Source organism: Trachypithecus francoisi, unplaced genomic scaffold (assembly GCF_009764315.1).
Source record: "Trachypithecus francoisi isolate TF-2019V2 unplaced genomic scaffold, Tfra_2.0 Lachesis_group13, whole genome shotgun sequence".
NCBI lineage: Eukaryota > Metazoa > Chordata > Mammalia > Primates > Cercopithecidae > Trachypithecus > Trachypithecus francoisi.
Genome location: NW_022681458.1, coordinates 59,190,761 through 59,211,601, shown reverse-complemented (window position 1 = coordinate 59,211,601; position 20,841 = coordinate 59,190,761). Strand labels below are relative to the sequence as shown.

Below are 20,841 nucleotides of genomic sequence, written 5' to 3'. Positions count from 1 at the left end.
AACAATTAAATAGTTAAGACCAAAGCCATGAGAAGAGAGGCTGAGCAGTGTCAGAGCCCAACCAGTGTGAGGAGAGTGTTCCTATAAGGCGGAGAGGGTGAGTCACTGTGTATTGGAACCCGTTGAGAATGAGATATGTATCCCTGCCAGAGAACAGCCTGGAATAGGTTGGAACCTGAGTAGAGTAAACAGAACATCTGCTCAGGTGAGCAGTCCAGTATAAGGTATGGGAACTCAAGTGTGATGAGTGGGGCAATCACACAGGGGAGGAGGAGGAGCATCAGCAATGGAAGATTGGTTATGTACACATACTGATTCAGTGATAATGAGAACCAGTTTTCTTATTGTCAGAGAGAAGAGCTACACATATGGAAAGGAAAAACTAAAATAAATCTGACACCTGTGATATTACATTGCAATTGGAAATATTGGTGTAAACTCACAGTTTTATACATATATAAATGTGGAAGTGTATATGTGTGAGAGTGTGTGTGTGTGTGTGTATATATATATATATATATATATATATGTACTCTACCTTGTCCACTGAGAAGACCTGGAAGCAACAGCAGCCCCAAATTATGATGCATGCCTAGCACCTAGATCTTACCATGTAAATACCATTCTTCCAAAGGACCAAGGCTTTTTAGAGAAATGGCTAGTATAATGGCTGAGCCAGGAAAAGTCCTGGATGAGCCTGGAACATCTTATTGTGCACTAAAATAAGCATACCCAAAGAATGATGGGATTGTCAAAAGGACACATAAGCCAGCTTGAAAGAATTCCCATTGGTCAAATCTAGAACTACTTAAACATCCAAATAAATGGTAATAATGGATTTTAACCCATTGAATAAAAATCCATGAATCCATAATAATATAAATTAATGAATAAATTGGAAGTTTGATGAGGAATAGAATATGTTCATAGAGTCTCAAAGTACCTCCTACAAAGCACTTATTAATTACAAAAGGAAAAATGTAACATTGCAGTAGAAAAGCCTCTCAGACATCTCTATAATGAAGCCATCTAAGTTAAAACTACCAACAATGAGACGAATCAAAATTTGGAGCCTGCAATGGATAGAACATAGGGTCAATTCTGTTAGATTCTTCCCAAATACATAACCTAAATCTAATCATGAAGAAACATCAGACAAACTGACACAGAAAGACATCTACAATATAATTGGCCTATATTCTTCACAAACGTCAAAGCCTTAAAAGTCAAGGGAAAACTGAAGAACTGTTTCCAACCGAGGGAGACTGAAATATTAACACACTAAATTGAAACAAGTAGTTGCCAGGTAGATCTTTGTACTGCAAAGATGTTATTGGGACAATTGGCAAGACCTAAACGGGGTCCGAGGATTAGATAGTAGTAAGACATTAATGTTAATTTCTGGATTTTGACGATTCTGTTTTGGTTATGAAGGAGAATGTCCTTGTTTGTAAAAAATATAAACCAGTTTTGGGAGATAATGGGACAAGAAGTTAACAACTTACTCTCAAGTAGTTGAGGAAACAAAATTATTTGTTCTGTACATTTACCATTCTTGTAACTTTGAAATTCTTTTCCTTTTTTTCTTTTTCTTTCTTTTTTTTTTTTTTTTTTTTTTTTTTTTTTTTTGAGACAGAGTCTTGCTCTGTCACCCAGGCTGGAATGCAGTGGCGCGATCTCAGCTCACTGCAAGCTCCGCCTCCCAGGTTCACGCCATTCTCCTGCCTCAGCCTCCTGAGTAACTGGGACTACAGGTGCCCACCACCACGCCAGGCTAATTTTTTGTATTTTTAGTAGAGACAGGGTTTCACCGTGTTAGCCAGGATGGTCTCAATCTCCTGATCTCATGACCCACCCACCTCGACCTCCCAAAATGCTGGGATTACAGGCATAAGCCACCGCACCCAGCCCAATTTTTTTAAATTAAAGTAATAATTCAATACTGTAATGACATTCCATTGTTCAAACCCTTCTGTGGCTTCCCATTGCTCGTAGGAAAAGGTCCAAATTCCTTAAAATAAACTACATCTTGTCCCTATTCTTACATTCCCATTTTGTTGACTCTTTCCTTTTGGCTTGCTACATTCACGTTCTGGTGACTTTTTGTTCCTTTAACACCCATGTTCTTTTGAAGTATAGGAACTATGCACTTGCTGTTCAATCTGCCTATAATATTCCCTAATTTTTTGCCATATATGTTAAATTTGTTCTTTTTTATTTTTATTTTTGGTAAAACCTTTGACAAATATTTGCCCCTAGAGTAGATCACAACATCACAACACTATGTATTCTTCCTTCATAATTACAGATTTGTTTGAATAATTGATATGTCCTCTATTATCCTACTTATTGAGGGTAGAGCTATGTCCTTGCTCACCACAGTAACCCTAATGACTTAGCCAAGAGAACAGTAGACTATTTTAATTAATAAATGAAATGTGCACTTTGGTAGGCTGAGGTGGGCAGATCACCTGAGGTCAGGAGTTCGAGACCAGCCTCACCAATATGATGAAACCCCATCTCTACTAAAAATACAAAAATTATTTGGGTGTGATGGCATGCACCTGTAATCCCAGCTACTCAGAAGGCTGAGACAGGAGAATCGCTTGAACCCGGGAGGCAGAGGTTGCAGTGAGCCAAGATCACGCCATTGCACTCCAGCCTGGGCAATAAGAGTGAAACTCCATCTCAAAAAATAATAATAACAATAATAAATAAATGAACTGTGTAAGATTAATAAATCCATCTGTGCTCCTGACTCCATCCCTCTCACATCTGTGGCCTCTCTCTTCTGTGGCTTCCACTCAGCTTATAAACTTGCTCAAGTCTTTCCAGGCCTAAAGCATTTCCTCTTTTGAATCCACATCCTCTTCTAGTTACAAGTTTCCTTCCTCCTCTTTTCATCCAAACTTTGAACAGACTATATGTACTTGCTATTGTCCATTTCCTCAGCTCCTAGCCAATCTGTAGTCTACTACAGTCTAACTTCCAGCCTTACCATCCACCAAAATTGTACTTACTAAGGTCCCTATAACCTCCTAATTGCCAGACCTAATTAGCAAGTTGTAGTCAGTATCTTATCTGACTCACTCTAACTTCCTTGATGTTTAGTTCCTTTTGCCCATCTCTGATCATCTCGTTTTTACATCCTGTATGGGTTCTTCTTCTTCAGCCTATTTCTCAAATTAATGTTTATTTATTCAAGAAATATTTATATAGTACCTACTGAGAGGTGACAGCGTGCTGGCAGCCCTCGCTGGCTCTGGGCACCTCCTCGGCCTCAGCGCCCACTCTGGCCGCGCTGGAGGAGCCCTTCAGCCCGCCGCAGCACTGTGAGAGCCCCTCTCTGGGCTGACGGAGGCTGAAGCCGGCTCCCTCTGCTTGCGGGGCGGTGTAGGGGGAGAGGCGCAGGCGGGAACCAAGGCTGCACAGGCGGGAACCAAGGCTGCGCAAGGCGCTCGCTGGCCAGCACGAGTTCCGGGTGGGCGCGGGATCTGCCGCCGTGCACTCAAGAGTGGCGGGCCGGCGCCAGCGCCGCTGACCAGGGGCAGCAAGGGACTTAGTACCCAGGCCAGCAGCTACAGAGGGTGTGCCAGGTCCCCCAGCAGTGCTGGCCCGCCACTCCCCACGGGGCAGGGCTCAGGACCTGCAGCCCACCATGCCCGAGCCTCTTCCCTCCTCCTCCTCAGCTGTGGGCTCCTACCTAGGAGCGCCACCCCCTGCACGGAGGCGCCCCGTCCCCTGCACCGAGGCGCCCTGTCCCATCCACCGCCCAAGGGCTGAGGAGTGCGGGCGCTCTGCGCCGGACTAGCGGGCAGTTCCACCTGCAGCCCTGGTGCGGGATCCACTAGGTGAAGCCAGCTGGGCTCTAGGGTCTAGTGGGGTCTTGGAGAATTTTTCTATCTAGCACTCTGTCTAGCTAAAGGATTGTAAACGCACCAATCAGCACTCTGTGTCTAGCTCAGGGTTTGTAAATACACCAGTCAATACTCTGTGTCTAGCCCAAGGTTTGTAAATACACCAATCAGTACTCTGTATCTAGCTAACCTAGTGGGGACTTGGAGAACTTTTCTGTCTAGCACTACGCCTCTACCTAAAGGATTATAAATGCACCAATCAGCACACTGTGTCTAGCTCAGGGATTGTAAATTCACCAATCAGCACTCTGTCAAAAATGGGTCAATCAGCTCTCTATAAAATGGACCAATTAGCTCTCTGTAAAATGGACCAATCAGCTCTCTGTAAAATGGACCAATCAGCAGGATGTGGGTGGGGTCAGATAAGCGAATAAAAAGCAGGCTGCCAAGCCAGCAATGGCAACCCGCTAAGGTCACCTTCCACACTGTGGAAGTTTAATTTTTTTTTTTTGCTCTTTATGATTAAATCTTGCTGCTGCTCACTCTTTGGGTCCATGCTGCCTTTATGAGCTGTAACACTCACCACAAAGGTCTGCAGCTTCACTCCTGTCAGCAAGACCAGAAACCCACCAGAAGGAAGAAGCTCCAGACACATCTGAACATCTGAAGGAACAAACTCTGGACACATTATGTTTAAGAACTGTAACACTCACTGTGAGGGCCCGTGGCTACATTCTTTAAGTCAGCAAGACCAAGAACCCACCAATTACAGACACACTACCATATAGTAAGAGCAGCTAGAAACATAACAGTAAACAACATAACAGTAAATAAAATGAACAAAAATCCACTTTCATGAAGCTTTAAAAAATCTTTTCCCGTGTGTGCTTTCATTCTTGATGTTAAAATTCCCCAAGGTTTTAATCCTTGGTCCACAACTTTATTTATTCTGCACACTTTCTTTGGGTGATCTAATGATTTTTCTCCTTTTTCTCCAATCTAGACATTACCCATGAGTTTCATGCAGGATATATTCACTAAAATGTGATCTAGGAACCTTGAACGAGGCATGTCCAAGTCAGAAGAACCCTTTATCTTTTCCCTAAGCAGATCTTCATTCAGTGGGTAGTAGTCAACAATGTGAAATCAGAAGTTAACCTTAAATCTTTCCTTTATTTCCCATATCCAGCCAATCACCATCTCTTCCTTTTTTTTTTTTTTATCCAAGACAAAGTATTGATCTGTCACTCAGGCTGAAGTACAGTGATGTGATCTTGGCTCACTGCAACCTCCACCTCCCAGGTTCAAGCGATTCTCTTGACTCCCAAGTAGTTGGGATTACAGGGGTGCGCCAGCATGCCCAGCTTATTTTTGTATTTTTAGTAGAGATGGGGTTTCACCATGTTGGTCAGGCTGGTCTTGACCTCTTGACCTCAAGTGGTCCACCCGCCTCGGCCTCCCAAAGTTCTGAGATTACAAGCGTGAGCCACTACGCCTGGCCCACCACCTCTTAAAGCATTTACCCTATTTGTCTAACATTCTCTTGTTCTTTCTCCAGTTTGTATGCTTTGCATCCTCTCTCCAATAGCTGCCAGGATGATCTAAAATACAGTCTCAGTCTCTTTTTTAAAAGCTTCGTCATCACCTGAGAGGTAGAAATCTATACCTTCATCTTGACATAAAAACCTGTCTGTGATCTGGTCCCTGCTTCATCTTCCAGTTTTCTGTTTTTCAATTTACTTTAAGATTTTGTTACAGTGTGTAACAAAATGGTTACACACTGTGTCATAATGCTTAACATCATAGTCCCTGAAGCCAGGTTGCTTAGATGTGAATACCAGTTCTCAAATATTTGCCTCTGTTTCCTCAAATGGGAAATAGGTACAATAGCCACTATCTTGTAGGATTATTTGGAGGACTAAATGAGTTACTACGTGTGCTTAGACCAGTTCCTGAGACACATTAACTACTATTACATCACGCTGCTTCTAACACTTTTGCCTTTGTTCATTCTACTTCCTCTTCTTTGCTACCATATATTAGCTTAGCCACAGATCCTGTATGGTCTTCCAAGTTTTTAGAAGCTGACACTTGATTTACTCCCCCTGAAACTATTACCAATCACAACTTATTTCATGTTAGGGTTGATGTTATAAGCAGGTATCCTCTAGGCTCGGTTTTCTCTTTTAAAAATAGAAAATGTAGTAAATATAACCACTTCAGTTGTTATATTGCTGTGGGACAAAATGCAGTTTCTGTACCATTGCGGTAGGATGTCAAGGTAAGAGAGGAGAACACGGATAACTCCCCAGTTTCTAGCTTGTATGACTCAGAATCCAGAAAATATTGTAGAAGTCTCAAATGCTTGTTGATACACACGCTTACACAAAATTGTAAATGTTTTAATTTCCTTCAAGTTTCCTACTGCTTCTTCGGTCCGCTAGCCTGATACTGCAATCAGCGTCGCTTCAAGCAAGTTCTTTCTCCGCCAAATTTCGCCTTTCGGCCTCACTCACCCATCACCCAAACAAATCCTCCAAAGCTCCGTTTTCCCTTAAAAGAGTCTCAGGGAAGTCAACCCCAAAACCCGCCCTCTGGGTTTTCCCGTCACCCTGGCAACGGAAGCAGGAAGAGGCGGGATTCGCCATCCACCGTCCCCGCCCAAGGCAGGCACCAGCCGCATTGGTGAGGGGGCGCGGGCGGCTTGGTCTGTGCACTTCCCTCAGCTCCGGGTTGGAGCCGGAGCCGGAGCCGGATCCCGCGCACGCGGCCACGTCAACCTAAACTTACACCGCCCTCTCCACCCCACTCCCGCCGCCGCGCCGGCTAGGCCCGCAGCGAGTCTCCCAGGCAGCGTCCTCCACGCCTTTCCCACAATGCTCCGCGCCAGGCCCCGCCCCGACTCGCCTTGGAGACCGGCGCGTGAGGAGCTGACCGGTGCCGGCCGCGCGCTAGTAGTGGCCAGTGGGGCTGGACCTTCCCCATCCCGTGCGCGCGGCTGGGCCGTCGGAGAGTGCGTGTGCTTCCCTCCCGCACGCGGTGCTTGGGCTCGGCCAGGCGGGGCCCGCCGCCAGGGTTTGAGGATGGGGGAGTAGCTGCAGGAAGCGACCCCGCGATGGCAAGGTGGGCATGGGCCCGGGGCCAGGGCTTTGCTGGAGCCAGTGGTGGCCGCGGCCCTCCGGTCAGGGAGGGGCGGAATGGCTGAGCGCCTGAACCCCCCTTCCTCTGCGCTCCTATGACCTGGGTGTTGTGTTCTCGCTCCCCACCTTCCTCCTCACTCTTATCCACACCACCCTTTCTCTGCCCAGTGGTTCCCTCTCAGTTACTTACACTTTCTGCCTGAGTCCGACCTGAGACTTCAGACACCAGCAACTCCTGACAGCCCTGTTCCCCCGTGTCTCCATCTTTCCCCGTCTCCCCTGTCCCACTCCGCAGTGATGGCAGCGCGAAAGCTTTAGCCTTGCATTTACCTGGCGCTTCCACCTGCCCAGTAGCTCGGGCCACGGGCAGTTCGGTCACCCCCACGCTAAGAACAACCCCTGGGCGAGAAAGGGTTGATTGAGACTATGGCCTCTCTTTTTCTGATGGTTGTTTTCTTGTTTGGATACTTGTTAATCTCTACATCATTATATTTTTCAAAGGTATATTTTTGTGGAATGAAAAGGAAGTATTAGAAATGAACTGAAGATCATTCACAGGTAAAGAGAATAATTTAAAAATAGACATTTAGGATTAGATGAAAAACAGAAATGAGGTGCAAGGAGAGTTAGATTTTTCAAAGCATTAGGAGATCTTTGGAACTAAAATATAGTGATTGAAATGTGATATGATGAAGTAATGATTGTTTTTGCCCTGCAGAGAGTATGTCTAACCTGTTCCCTTCTCTTTTTGTTTTTTGTTTTTACTTACACCAAACATGAACTTTGCAATAAAATTACACTGGTAACTTACAATTATTTTTCTACTCTTTTTAGAAAATGGCCTCTGCTTAAATTCAATATAAGCACCTTCTGAGAAAACTCCGGGAAAAAGATCGACTGCTGTGTAGATTGTCTATTATAACAATATACTTCACTGCCATTTCTGGTAGGGTTATATGAAAAATAAAGAACCCTATATTTCCTTCTAGTCCCTCACAAGGACATTTCCTACAAGTGAATTCTGCTGAAAATGAAAATTAGCTTTAGGGGCTAAAGAAGTAGCTAAAAGGAAGAACTATTAAAGGCAAAGCTGAAACTGAGTAGAAAGAGGAAGGACATGTAGCTTATTGCCACCTTTGTGTTCTGGTGCTCGTCAGAGGTCTTTTCTCAATGTATAAATTGTTGAGTGTGTGTGTTCTAGCTAGTTACTACCACTCATGACCTTTTATTTGCTATCTTCAGTGATTTCACAAATCTAACTACATGAACGTAGAACGTGGGGCATTCACACTGATTTGCCATTTAATGGAGATTGTATTGCTGACCATGTTCTTTGATAAATACATTGTGCTATTATTGTTTAGTTCAAAATGTATTTTAACTGCCTGCTTTTCTTTCTTAGATTAATATTTTTGGGGACAGATTTGTGATGCTTGATTCACCATTGAAGTAATGTGGACAGAAGCTCTCAAATTTGCATATTACATCAACTAGAACCAGCAGTGAATCCTAATGTTCACTTAAATCAGAACTTGCATAAGAAAGAGAATGGGAGTCTGGTTAAATAAAGATGACTATATCAGAGACTTGAAAAGGATCATTCTCTGTTTTCTGATAGTGTATATGGCCATTTTAGTGGGCACTGATCAGGATTTTTACAGTTTACTTGGAGTATCCAAAACTGCAAGTAGTAGAGAAATAAGACAAGCTTTCAAGAAATTGGCATTGAAGTTACATCCTGATAAAAACCCGGTAGGTAAACGTTTGTTTTTAAAAATATTTGATTTTATTTTTAGTACATTTTGATATTTATTTAAATTGCTTTAAATGATCAAATGCTTAAGAATAATCACATGTCAAAATTATAATTCAACTTGTATGCTAGAAACAAAAGCACCAAAATGTTATGGATTATTTTGTATTATTTAGGAATGTCAGCACCAAAAATTCAGTTCCCTTGTAATTTGTGGATGAATTTCCAACAATTCTGTTGAAGACATTAACCCCAAAACAAACGATAATATCCATGAAGTAGTTGAAGTAGTTTTCTTATTAAAGTAGGTTAAGATCAAGTATTTTAGAACAGTTGCAAAAAATATTTTTTTAAAACTCAAGAGGGTATGACTTGCTAAAAATAGAAGTAGTAGCTAATAATAGCATGTTTTAACTTTGACTGTTTTCTTCCATGCACAAGTCCACAAACCAGTTAGAAAGTTTTATAAATTAATACTTGAGAGCAGCTGAATATAATGCCAGTCATAAATATTTATGTACCAATAACGTAAATCTTTCAAAACTAAATTCATTTAAATTTTTATGGTGTTTTTGTAATTAGTTGGTTATGTCTTAATGAGATTTACCGTTCATCATGAACAAGCAGAAGATGTAGTTATAATTTTCTCTTTTCTAGGTAGAAGTTTTAAAATAGGATTATTTTATTTCATTGCATAAAGCTGAGCAAGAAAAACAATATTTCTTTAAAACCCTTCTTTAGTTGATTATCTTTTCCTGAGATCCACATTTAAGATTTTTTTTAAGTTTTTCTTTAACATTTCAAATAATGATTTTTAAGTTTCCATATAAAAGATAGTAGACCTTCTATCATCCAAGTATTATTTAAATGAAAGCATCCTTCAGAGACAAATTTTATGAAGCACAGTAACAAGGAAGAAACATTTCCAATCCAATTTGGATTGTTTTCTTTTTTTTTTTTTTTTTTTTTTTTTTTTTTTTGAGGCAGGTTCTCACTCTCTTGACCAGACTGGAGTGCAGTGACACCATCTCGGCTTAGTGCAACTTCTGCCTCCCAGGCTTAAGCGATTCCCCTGCTTCACCCTCCCAAGTAGCTGGGATTACACTCGTGCGTCACTACTGCCCAGCTAGTTTGTGTGTTTTTAGTAGAAATGGGGATCTCACCATGTTGGCCAGGCTGGTCTCGATCTCCTGACCTCAAATGATCCACCCTCCTCGGCCTCCCAAAGTAGTGGAATCAGTTTTGGGGTGTTTTCTGATATTGGCTTTTATGTAATTATTTGATGGATTGGGGCACATCCTTTTTTAATAAGTTGATTTTGCCTTAAATAGAAAAATAACCTATAAATGTATTGATTTATAATTGTTATAGGAGCAATAAATATGAAATTAAGAGTTTCAACAGGCTTATTAGTTTCACTCAGCTGCATTTTTTAGGAAAAATAACTTACATGGTCTGATAACGTTTGTCAACCTTTTCAAGAGTCAATTATGATTTCATTACTTTTCTTACTTTTTTTCTTTTTGAAGATTATAGTTTCTCAAAAAATACTTCATTTTGACCCATGGTAACTCATGTCATGTTGTATTACCCCTCCTCATGTTGGTATGTGGTCTCCCAGAAGTCACTAGATTAATTAAACCTACATATATTTTTTGAAGAAACTTGGATTGTGTATCTGAAATAATTGTATTATATCTAATATTTTTTACCAGAATAACCCGAATGCACATGGTGATTTTTTAAAAATAAATAGAGCATATGAAGTACTCAAAGATGAAGATCTACGGAAAAAGTATGACAAATATGGAGAAAAGGGACTTGAGGATAATCAAGGTGGCCAGTATGAAAGCTGGAACTATTATCGTTATGATTTTGGTAAGGTGATACGATATTACTTATGAAATGTTTTTTATCAGAGTAAAAGAAAAGTGAATTCTGTTTCACCACTTAGGTTATATATTTAATATGTGTCACTTTGATTAGCTCCTTTTAATTTGCTGTAGGAGTGAAATTTAAAAGGAAAGTCAGTGGGTATACAGAGATGATCTGTACAGATATGAAGTTGTATTGGTCAAATCTTGTTAAATACTTTTAAAATAAGGATTGTTATTTAATAAAAAATACGCATTCATGGACTGCATAATGACATTTCACTTAGCAATGGATTATATGTAGGAAATTGGTCCCATGAAATTATAATACCATATTTTTACTGTACCTTTTCTATGTTTAAATACAAAGATACCATTGTGTTACAGTTGCCTACAGTATTCAGCAATAACATGCTGTACAGGTTTGTAGCCTAGGTGTGTAGTAAGGTATGCTATCTAGGTTTGTGTAAGTACACTGTGTGATGTTTTTGCAACAACAAAATTCCCTAACAACATATTTCTCAGAATGTGTCCCCATTAGTAAGTGATGTATGACTATATATTTGCATTAAGGGTAGTTAAATATTTCTTTCAGTATTTTTTAGTATTGAATAATATTTTTTCCAATATATTTTAGAGCATCATATTTTCCAAGAAAGTCTAAACTTTAATAATGATCTCTTCAACAGAAATGCTATCCTTCTCATATGGAACCCTTATTGATGTTTTAAGGTGTTTTGGCCTTCGGTTGACATTAAGGTCAATACCTTGAAACATTATCAATAAAGATTCCATATGAGAAGGACGAAAGGTGTTCTTTTTCTTAAACATGAAGGAAAAAATAAGGTGGAAGGAGGAAATAAAGTAAAGGAACCAAGGAAGAAAGAATGTAAACACACAGTATTTTAAATTTATATCTGGAGGATTTGCTTTTAGTAAATATAAATTTTCTTTTCAAAATAGTATTTTCAAGTATATTCTCTACACCTTGATAGTCTATATCAAGAGTTAGCAGACTACGTTTCATAGGCCAAATCTGGCTTGCCATTTGCTTTTATAAATAAAGTTTTATTGGAATGCAATTACATTCATTTGTTTACATAACATATATGACTTCTTTCACAGTTTGAGAGCAGAGTTGAGAAGTTGTGACAGAAGCCATACATCCCATAAAGCCTAAAAAGTTGTATTTACTAAATATTTGTGTCTGCCTCTGCAAATATTCTAAACTTTTTAGCAGAAGATATTCTAACATGATACCATGTATTAAAAACCATATAATCTGAAAACTGAATGAGGTCTGTAGTCTAGTTAACAGCGTACCACTCTCAATTTCCTGGTTTTTGATATTGTACTGTAGCTAATTAACATGTCACCATTAGAGGAAGGTGAGTAAAAAGTACATTAAGAGTCTATATTTTTGCACTTTCCTGAATCCAATTATTTTTAAAACCATAATATAAATTTTCTATGGAGATGAAATTATGTGAATATTAGGAACTGCCACACACACACCTATGAGAGTCTGTATCAAAATTCTAGTATCTTTAGATCACCCTAAATATATTGATAGTATTATTTACTTTTTTTCCACTTAGGTTGTTGCATATTCTCTAAGTTTGAGGTTTAATATAGTAGTTTGATTTTTTTTGATGATTAAAATGAGTAATCTATTTTTATGTGGCAATTTATATAGTGAGTGAAGTTTTGATTTTATAATTTTTATATACTTTTAAAATTAGGTATTTATGATGATGATCCTGAAATCATAACATTGGAAAGAAGAGAATTTGGTAAGTTTGTGGGCTTAAGGTTTTGTGAAACTTAATACAAGTTCGATCTCATCTGAAACTCTTGGGGATATATATGTTTGAAATTTAGAAATCTTTTGGATTCTTGAACAGTAATAATGTAATATACTGTATATTAAATATTTCTAGCAGAATGTGGGGAAGTGTACCATAATAAAAACATTAATATTTCTTTAGCAAAATGTGTGAGTATATACTAAATAAAAGAAATTTAAAAACCAGTTCAGATCAGGTTTGGATGCCAAGTGAGCTTGCTACAAACTTACAGCAAAATTTCTTAGAGCTTTTTGATTTAGAGTTTTTGATAAAAGTATAGTTATTTTGGAAGTAGATTTAATTTGGCAACTTGTGTGAAATGCCCGTAAAAATACAGTTCTGCATTTTCCATTGCATTTAAGAAAATTGTATACCAGAATAGATTCTTATACCTTCATTCCTTTGTACAGTAATAATAGGTTTATTTTTTATACTTCAAAGCAATAAATTATACTTCAAATTTCAATTTTATATTACTCTATCACAATTGCTTTTAATTTGGAAAACTAAAATACGGATGGGCGCAGTGGCTTACACCTGTAATCCCAGCACTTTGGGAGGCCAAGGCGGGCGGATCACTTGAGATCAGGAGTTAGAAACCAGCCTACTCAACATGGGGAAAACCCGTCTCTACTGAAAATACAAAAATTAGCTGGGCGTAGTGACACCCACCTATAATCCCAGCTACTCGGGAGGCTGAGGCACAAGAATTGCGTGAATCTGGGAGTCGGAGGTTGCGGTGAGCCATGATGGCACCACAAAAAAAAAGAAAACTAAAGTAGCCTACCAGTCACAAAAAATACATATAAATCTATGTAATGTTTTTCATATGTTATTATCGTTAAAAATTTATTACAGCTACTTGATTTTATACAGTTCGTTCCTTCTAAGCAAGGGTGGCTTTTTTTGTTTTTTGTTTTTTTGAGACGGAGTCTTGCTTTGTCGCCCAGACCAGAGCGCAGTGGCACAAACTTGGCTCACTGCAACCTCTGCCCCCTGGGTTCAAGCGATTCTCCTGCCTCAGCCTCCCGAGTAGCTGGGATTACAGATGCCCACTACCATGCCCACCTAATTTTTGTATTTTTAGTAGAGACATGGTTTCACCATGTTGGCCAGGCTGGTCTCGAACTCCTGACCTCAGGCGATCCACCCACCTTGGCCTCCCAAAGTGCCAGGATTACAGGCATGAGCCACCACACCTGGCCAAGGGTGGCATTTTAATCTTAATTTCTACATCATGCTGGTAAGCTCCACATATAAAATAGCTGTTCAATGTGTTACTTTGTCAAAAGCCTTCTACAAGAACACTTGAACATGTTCTAAGTGAATAGAAAAATATATCTTTCCTATATTCTGCAAATAAAATAAGACAGTTTGATTCATTTGCATTGTTAATAGATTAATGCTCATGTCACAAGCTGGCAGAATCGTAACTCTGTTGTGTGAGTTATATAAACCTATACCTGTTCCTGTGTGGTTTTTATTGTCTCTCATCTCCCAATACATCAGTAAGTGTTTTGTGAACCAGTGAGTCAGAAACACATTGGAATTACAGGTAGAGGAACTGAACAAAACTTGCAAGCTTACTAATCCATGAGTCTACCTAGAATGAGACTTCACTGATAATTATATTGTTTATGGGTTCATGCTTTTTCAGATGTGTCACTATGCAGAAAAGGTTAAGAACTGCTAATAGTTCATATAGAACCCTAAATGGTAGTTCGAGATAAATTGCAGCCACAAAACTTCAGAGATAATTCATAAATAATTAACCTTGCTTGATGAGAGGAATGAGCAGGAACTGTTGTGATAGAGAAGGACCCTCTAGCGAAGCTTTCCCAGGCATTTTTCTGCTAAGCAGATGGTATCATTTCTGACTCTCTAGAAAGTCAACAAGCAAATGCCTTCTAAGCTCTTCTATTATATTTAGCATAGGTTAAGTAGGTTTAGTCAATTCTGACAGCTACTTTAAACTCTGAAAGAATAAAATAAGAGACCTACATAATATAGTAAGGATTGTGGGGATTAAATGTAATCTAAGGCCTAAGTAAGACATTACCTTAGAAAATCATTTTGTTTGAAAAGATTGAGTTTTTTTTTAACAATTCAAAACATTAATATTTACTAAAATTATAGATTTGAACAACATGTAGTATCTAGCCAATAGTACATTTTATATTTTATCTGTAAAATGACCTGATGCAAGTTACAAATTTTACTCACTTAAAAAATTTAACATTGTAAAAATGAGCTTTCATATTCAAGATAAAAAGACGAGGATAATTTGCTTTGGGTTAAAGGATTTCCATATAATTCCATGTTAAAATTAGTTATTAGTTATTTTAAAATAAAAATTTCAGAAATTACCATAACACATTAAATCATACATGGTATTCTAAATATGTGCAATTAATTCAGACTAATTAGAAACAGGTGCAGGACTCAGTGTTCACCTACATTGCAAGTATAAGATAGACCTGTGGGAAAACAGTTCATCTGTACATTACAGGCAAAGTAATTAGACTTTACTTTCCTAACAGAAGCTATTAACTATAGTTTTATGTGTATTAACAGACAATACCTCTAGTTGTATAGTTTAGAAGTGGAACGTTGCATTTTGAAATGTAATTCTATTCTGGGTCACTGTTAAGCACAACATCCCATTGAGCTGTGATGATACAGTATGAAAAATATTTTAACTTTATTCTTATTACTCAGCAATCAGTGGGACCTTGGCAAATATGAGAAGTGCTCCATGAAGACAAAGTACAAGTGTACCTCATTTTATTAGACTTTGCTTTATTGCACTTCACAGATAATGCCTTTTTCTTTCTTTTTTTTTTTACAAATTGAAGGTCTTTAGCAAAACCCTGTATCAAGCAAGTCTGTCAGCTCAACATGTTTCCAATAGCATGTGCTCACTTCATGTCTCTGTGTCACATTTTGGTATCCAAACTTTTTCACTATTATTCTGTCTGTTACGATGATCTGCAGTCAGTGATCTTTGATGTTACTATTGTAATCATTTTGGAGTGTGCCCATAGGATGGCAGACTTAATGTTTGTGTCTATTCTGACTGCTCCCTCTTCCTTCTCCCTTTTCTCTCCCTCTTCTTGGGCCTCCCTACTCCCTGAGATAAAACATTACTGAAATTAAGCCAATTAATAACTACAGTGACCTCTAAGTGTTCAAGTGGACGAGATGCATATCTCTCATTTTAAATCAGAAGCTAGAAATGGTTAAGCTTAGTGAGGGAGGCATATCAAAACCCAAGATAGGCTAAAAGGCCTCTTTTGCTCGTTAAATTTATAAATGCAACATAGAAAGTAAACGTGCTACTCCAGTGAACATGCTAATGATAAGAACACAAAACAGCCATATTGCTAACATGGAGATTGTCTTAGTGGTCTGGGTAGACGAGATCATCCACAACATCCCGTTAGCAAAAGCCTAACCAAAGAAAGGCCTAATTCTTTCCAATTTTCTGGAGGCTGAGAGAGATGAGGAAGCTGCAGAAAAAAGTTTGAAGCTAGAAGAGGTTGGTTCATGAGGTTTAAAGAAAGTAGCCATCTCCATAACATCAAAATACAAGATGAAGCAGCAAGTGCTGACATAGAAGCTGCAGCAAGTTTTCCAGAAGATCTACCTAAGATCATTGATGAAGATGGCTATACTAAACAACAAATTCTCAGTGTAAATGAGACAGCCTTCCATTGGAAGACGCTGTATGGGACTTTCGTAGCTAGACAGAAGTCAATGCCAAGCTTCAAAGGATGGGCTGACTCTTGTTAGGGGCCAGTGCAGTTGGTAACCTTAAGTTGAAACCAGTGCTCATTTTACGAAAAACCATTAAGAATTAGGCTAAATCGGCTCTGCTCTGTAAATGTAACAACAAAGCCTGGATGACAGCACATTATTTTATGAATATTTTAAGCTTTCCGTTGCAATGTACTACACAGAAAAAAAAGATTTCTTTGGAAATATTAGTACTCATTGACAGTGCGCCTAGTTACCCAAGAGCTCTGATGGAGATGTACAAAGAGAATAATGTTTTTTTCCATGCCTGTTAACACAGTATCCATTTTGCAGCCCATAGATCAAGGAGTAATTTCGACTTTCAAGTCATACTCTCTAAGAAATACATTTCACAAGACTCTACCTGCCATAGATAGTGATTCCTCTGATGGATCCAGGCAAAGTAAATTGGAAACCTTCTAGAAAGGAGTTGCCATTCTAGTGTCATTAAGAACATCTGTGATTCATGGAAGGAGGTCAAAATATCAGTGTTACAGGCATTGGGAAGAAAGTCATTCCAACCTTCATAGATGACTTTGAGGGGTTCAAGGCTTCAGTGGAGGAAGTAACTGCAGATGTGATAGAAATAGCAAGAGAACTGGAGCCTGATTATGTGCCTGAATTACTGCAATCTCATCATAAAATGTGGGGCGGTGAGGAGTTGCCTCTTACGGATGAGCAGAGAAAGTGGTTTCCTGAGATGGAACCTACTCCTGGTGAAGGTCCTGTAAACAATGTTGATATGACAACAAAGGATTTAGAATATTACATAAACTTGGTTGATAAAGCAGCAACAGGGTGTTTGAGGCCAATTTTGACTCCAGTTTTGAAAGAAATTCTGTGGGTCAAATGCTATCAAACAGCATTGCATGCTTCAGAGAAAACCTTTCAGGAAAGGAAACGTCAATGTGGCAAACTTCTTTGTCTCATTTTAAGAAATTGCCACAGCCACCCCAACTTTAACCACCACCATGATCAGTCAGCACCCATCAACATCATGACATGCATGACTTGCTGAAAGGCTCAAATGACTGTTAATGTTAGCATTTTTTACCAATAAAGTTATTTTTTGTTCCTTGGTTTGTTTGGGTTTTTTTTTTTTTTTTTAATTATACTTTAAGTTCTAGGGTACATGTGCATAACGTGCAGGTTTGTTACATATGTATACTTATGCCATGTTGGTGTGCTGCACCCATCAACTCGTCAGCACCCATCAATTCATCATTTATAACATGTATAACTCCCCAATGCAATCCCTCCCTCCTCCCCCCTCCCCATGATAGGCCCCAGTGTGTGATGTTCCCCTTCCCGAGTCCAAGTGATCTCATTGTTCAGTTCCCACCTATGAGTGAGAACATGCGGTGTTTGGTTTTCTGTTCTTGTGATAGTTTGCTAAGAATGATGGTTTCCAGCTGCATCCATGTCCCTACAAAGGACGCAAACTCATCCTTTTTTATGGCTGCATAGTATTCCATGGTGTATATGTGCCACATTTTCTTAGTCCAGTCTGTCACAGATGGACATTTGGGTTGATTCCAAGTCTTTGCTATTGTGAATAGTGCCGCAATAAACATACGTGTGCATGTGTCTTTGTAGTAGAGTAATTTATAATCCTTTGGGTATATACCCAGTAGTGGGATGGCTGGGTCATATGGTACATCTAGTTCTAGATCCTTGAGGAATTGCCATACTGTTTTCCATAATGGTTTAACTAGTTTACAATCCCACCAACAGTGTAAAAGTGTTCCTATTTCTCCACATCCTCTCCAACACTGTTGTTTCCTGACTTCTTAATGATTGCCATTCTAACTGGTGTGAGATGGTATCTCATTGTGGTTTTGATTTGCATTTCTCTGATGGCGAGTGATGATGAGCATTTTTTCATGTGTTTTGGCTGTATGAATGTCTTCTTTTGAGAAATGTCTGTTCATATCCTTTGCCCGCTTTTTGATGGGGTTGTTTGTTTTTTTCTTGTATATTTGTTTGAGTTCTTTGTAGATTCTGGATATTAGCCCTTTGTCAGATGAGTAGGTTGCAAAAATTTTCTCCCATTCTGTAGGTTGCCTGTTCACTCTGATGGTAGTTTCTTTTGCTGTGCAAAAGCTCTTTAGTTTAATTAGATCCCATTTGTCAATTTTGGCTTTTGCTGCCGTTGCTTTTGGTGTTTTAGACATGAAGTCCTTGCCCATGCCTATGTCCTGAATGGTACTACCTAGATTTTCTTCTAGGGTTTTTATGGTATTAGGTCTAACATTTAAGTCTCTAATCCATCTTAAATTAATCTTCGTATAAGGGGTAAGGAAAGGATCCAGTTTCAGCTTTCTACTTATGGCAAGCCAATTTTCCCAGCACCATTTATTGAATAGGGAATCCTTTCCCCATTTCTTGTTTCTCTCAGATTTGTCAAAGATCAGATGGCTGTAGATGTGTGGTATTATTTCTGAGGACTCTGTTCTGTTCCATTGGTCTATATCTCTGTTTTGGTACCAGTACCATGCTGTGTTGGTTACTGTAGCCTTGTAGTATAGTTTGAAGTCAGGTAGCGTGACGCCTCCAGCTTTGTCCTTTTGACTTAGGATTGTCTTGGCAATGCGGGCTCTTTTTTGGTTCCATATGAACTTTAAAGCAGTTTTTTCCAATTCTGTGAAGAAAGTCATTGGTAGCTTGATGGGGATGGCATTGAATCTATAATAACCTTGGGCAGTATGGCCATTTTCACGATATTGATTCTTCCTATCCATGAGCATGGTATGTTCTTCCATTTGTTTGTGTCCTCTTTGATTCACTGAGCAGTGGTTTGTAGTTCTCCTTGAAGAGGTCCTTTACATCCCTTGTAAGTTGGATTCCTAGGTATTTTATTCTCTTTGAAGCAATTGTGAATGGAAGTTCATTCATGATTTGGCTCTCTGTTTGTCTGTTACTGGTGTATAAGAATGCTTGTGATTTTTGCACATTGATTTTGTAACCTGAGACTTTGCTGAAGTTGCTTATCAGCTTAAGGAGATTTGGGCTGAGACGATGGGGTTTTCTAAATATACAATCATGTGATCTGCAAACAGGGACAATTTGACTTCTTCTTTTCCTAACTGGATACCCTTGATTTCTTTCTCTTGCCTGATTGCCCTAGCCAGAACTTCCAACACTATGTTGAATAGGAGTGGTGAGAGAGGGCATCCCTGTCTTGTGCCAGTTTTCAAAGGGAATTTTTCCAGTTTTTGCCCATTCAGTATGATATTAGCTGTGGGTTTGTCATAAATAGCTCTTATTATTTTGAGATACGTTCCATCAATACCGAATTTATTGAGCGTTTTTAGCATGAAGGGCTGTTGAATTTTGTCAAAAGCCTTTTCTGCATCTATTGAGATAATCATGTGGTTCTTGTCTTTGGTTCTGTTTATATGCTGGATTACGTTTATTGATTTGCGAATGTTGAACCAGCCTTGCATCCCAGGGATGAAGCCCACTTGATCATGGTGGATAAGCTTTTTGATGTGCTGCTGAATCCGGTTTGCCAGTATTTTATTGAGGATTTTTGCATCGATGTTCATCAGGGATATTGGTCTAAAATTCTCTTTTTTGTTGTGTCTCTGCCAGGCTTTGGTATCAGGATGATGTTGGCCTCATAAAATGAGTTAGGGAGGATTCCCTCTTTTTCTATTGATTGGAATAGTTTCAGAAGGAATGGTACCAGCTCCTCCTTGTACTTCTGGTAGAATTCAGCTGTGAATCCATCTGGTCCTGGACTTTTTTTGGTGGGTAGGCTATTAATTGTTGCCTCAATTTCAGAGCCTGCTATTGGTCTATTCAGGGATTCCACTTCTTCCTGGTTTAGTCTTGGGAGAGTGTAAGTGTCCAGGAAATTATCCATTTCTTCTAGATTTTCTAGTTGATTTGCGTAGAGGCGTTTATAGTATTCTCTGGTTGTTTGTGTTTCTGTGGGGTCGGTGGTGATATCCCCTTTATCATTTTTTATTGCGTCTATTTGATTCCTCTCTCCTTTCTTCTTTATTAGTCTAGCTAGCGGTCTGTCAATTTTGTTGATCTTTTCAAAAAACCAACTCCTGGATTCATTGATTTTTTGGAGGGTTTTTTGTGTCTCTATCTCCTTCAGTTCTGCTCTGATCTTAGTTATTTCTTGCCTTCTGCTAGCTTTTGAATGTGTTTGCTCTTGCCTCTCTAGTTCTTTTAATTGTGATGTTAGAGTGTCAATTTTAGATCTTTCCAGCTTTCTCTTGTGGGCATTTAGTGCTATAAATTTCCCTCTACACACTGCTTTAAATGTGTCCCAGAGATTCTGGTATGTTGTATCTTTGTTCTCATTGGTTTCAAAGAACATCTTTATTTCTGCCTTCATTTCGTTATGTACCCAGTAGTCATTCAGGAGCAGGTTGTTCAGTTTCCATGTAGTTGAGCAGTTTTGATTGAGTTTCTTAGTCCTGAGTTCTAGTTTGATTGCACTGTGGTCTGAGAGACAGTTTGTTATAATTTCTGTTCTTGTACATTTGCTGAGGAGTGCTTTACTTCCATTATGTGGTCAATTTTGGAATAAGTGCGATGTGGTGCTGAGAAGAATGT

The 20,841-nt window shown here is 39.1% G+C and overlaps 1 protein-coding gene across 7 annotated transcripts in view; it reads left to right on the top strand.

Moving 5' to 3' along the window:
- The first annotated feature begins 6,479 nt into the window (after nucleotides 1-6,479).
- The window catches only part of DNAJC10 (DnaJ heat shock protein family (Hsp40) member C10), a 69,032-nt gene continuing 54,670 nt past the window's right edge, over nucleotides 6,480-20,841 (top strand). For 3 of the 7 annotated variants that reach the window (XM_033230949.1, XM_033230955.1, XM_033230954.1), the window contains exons 1-6: nucleotides 6,480-6,980; nucleotides 7,499-7,555; nucleotides 7,832-7,943; nucleotides 8,400-8,749; nucleotides 10,466-10,628; nucleotides 12,367-12,417. In XM_033230949.1, the coding sequence (XP_033086840.1) occupies nucleotides 8,546-8,749; nucleotides 10,466-10,628; nucleotides 12,367-12,417 (418 nt within the window). In that variant the 5' untranslated portion in view covers nucleotides 6,480-6,980; nucleotides 7,499-7,555; nucleotides 7,832-7,943; nucleotides 8,400-8,545. The remainder of the gene's footprint in view (nucleotides 6,981-7,498; nucleotides 7,556-7,831; nucleotides 7,944-8,399; nucleotides 8,750-10,465; nucleotides 10,629-12,366; nucleotides 12,418-20,841) is intronic. The other 4 variants (XM_033230956.1, XM_033230952.1, XM_033230953.1 and 1 more) reach the window with 3 other exon arrangements.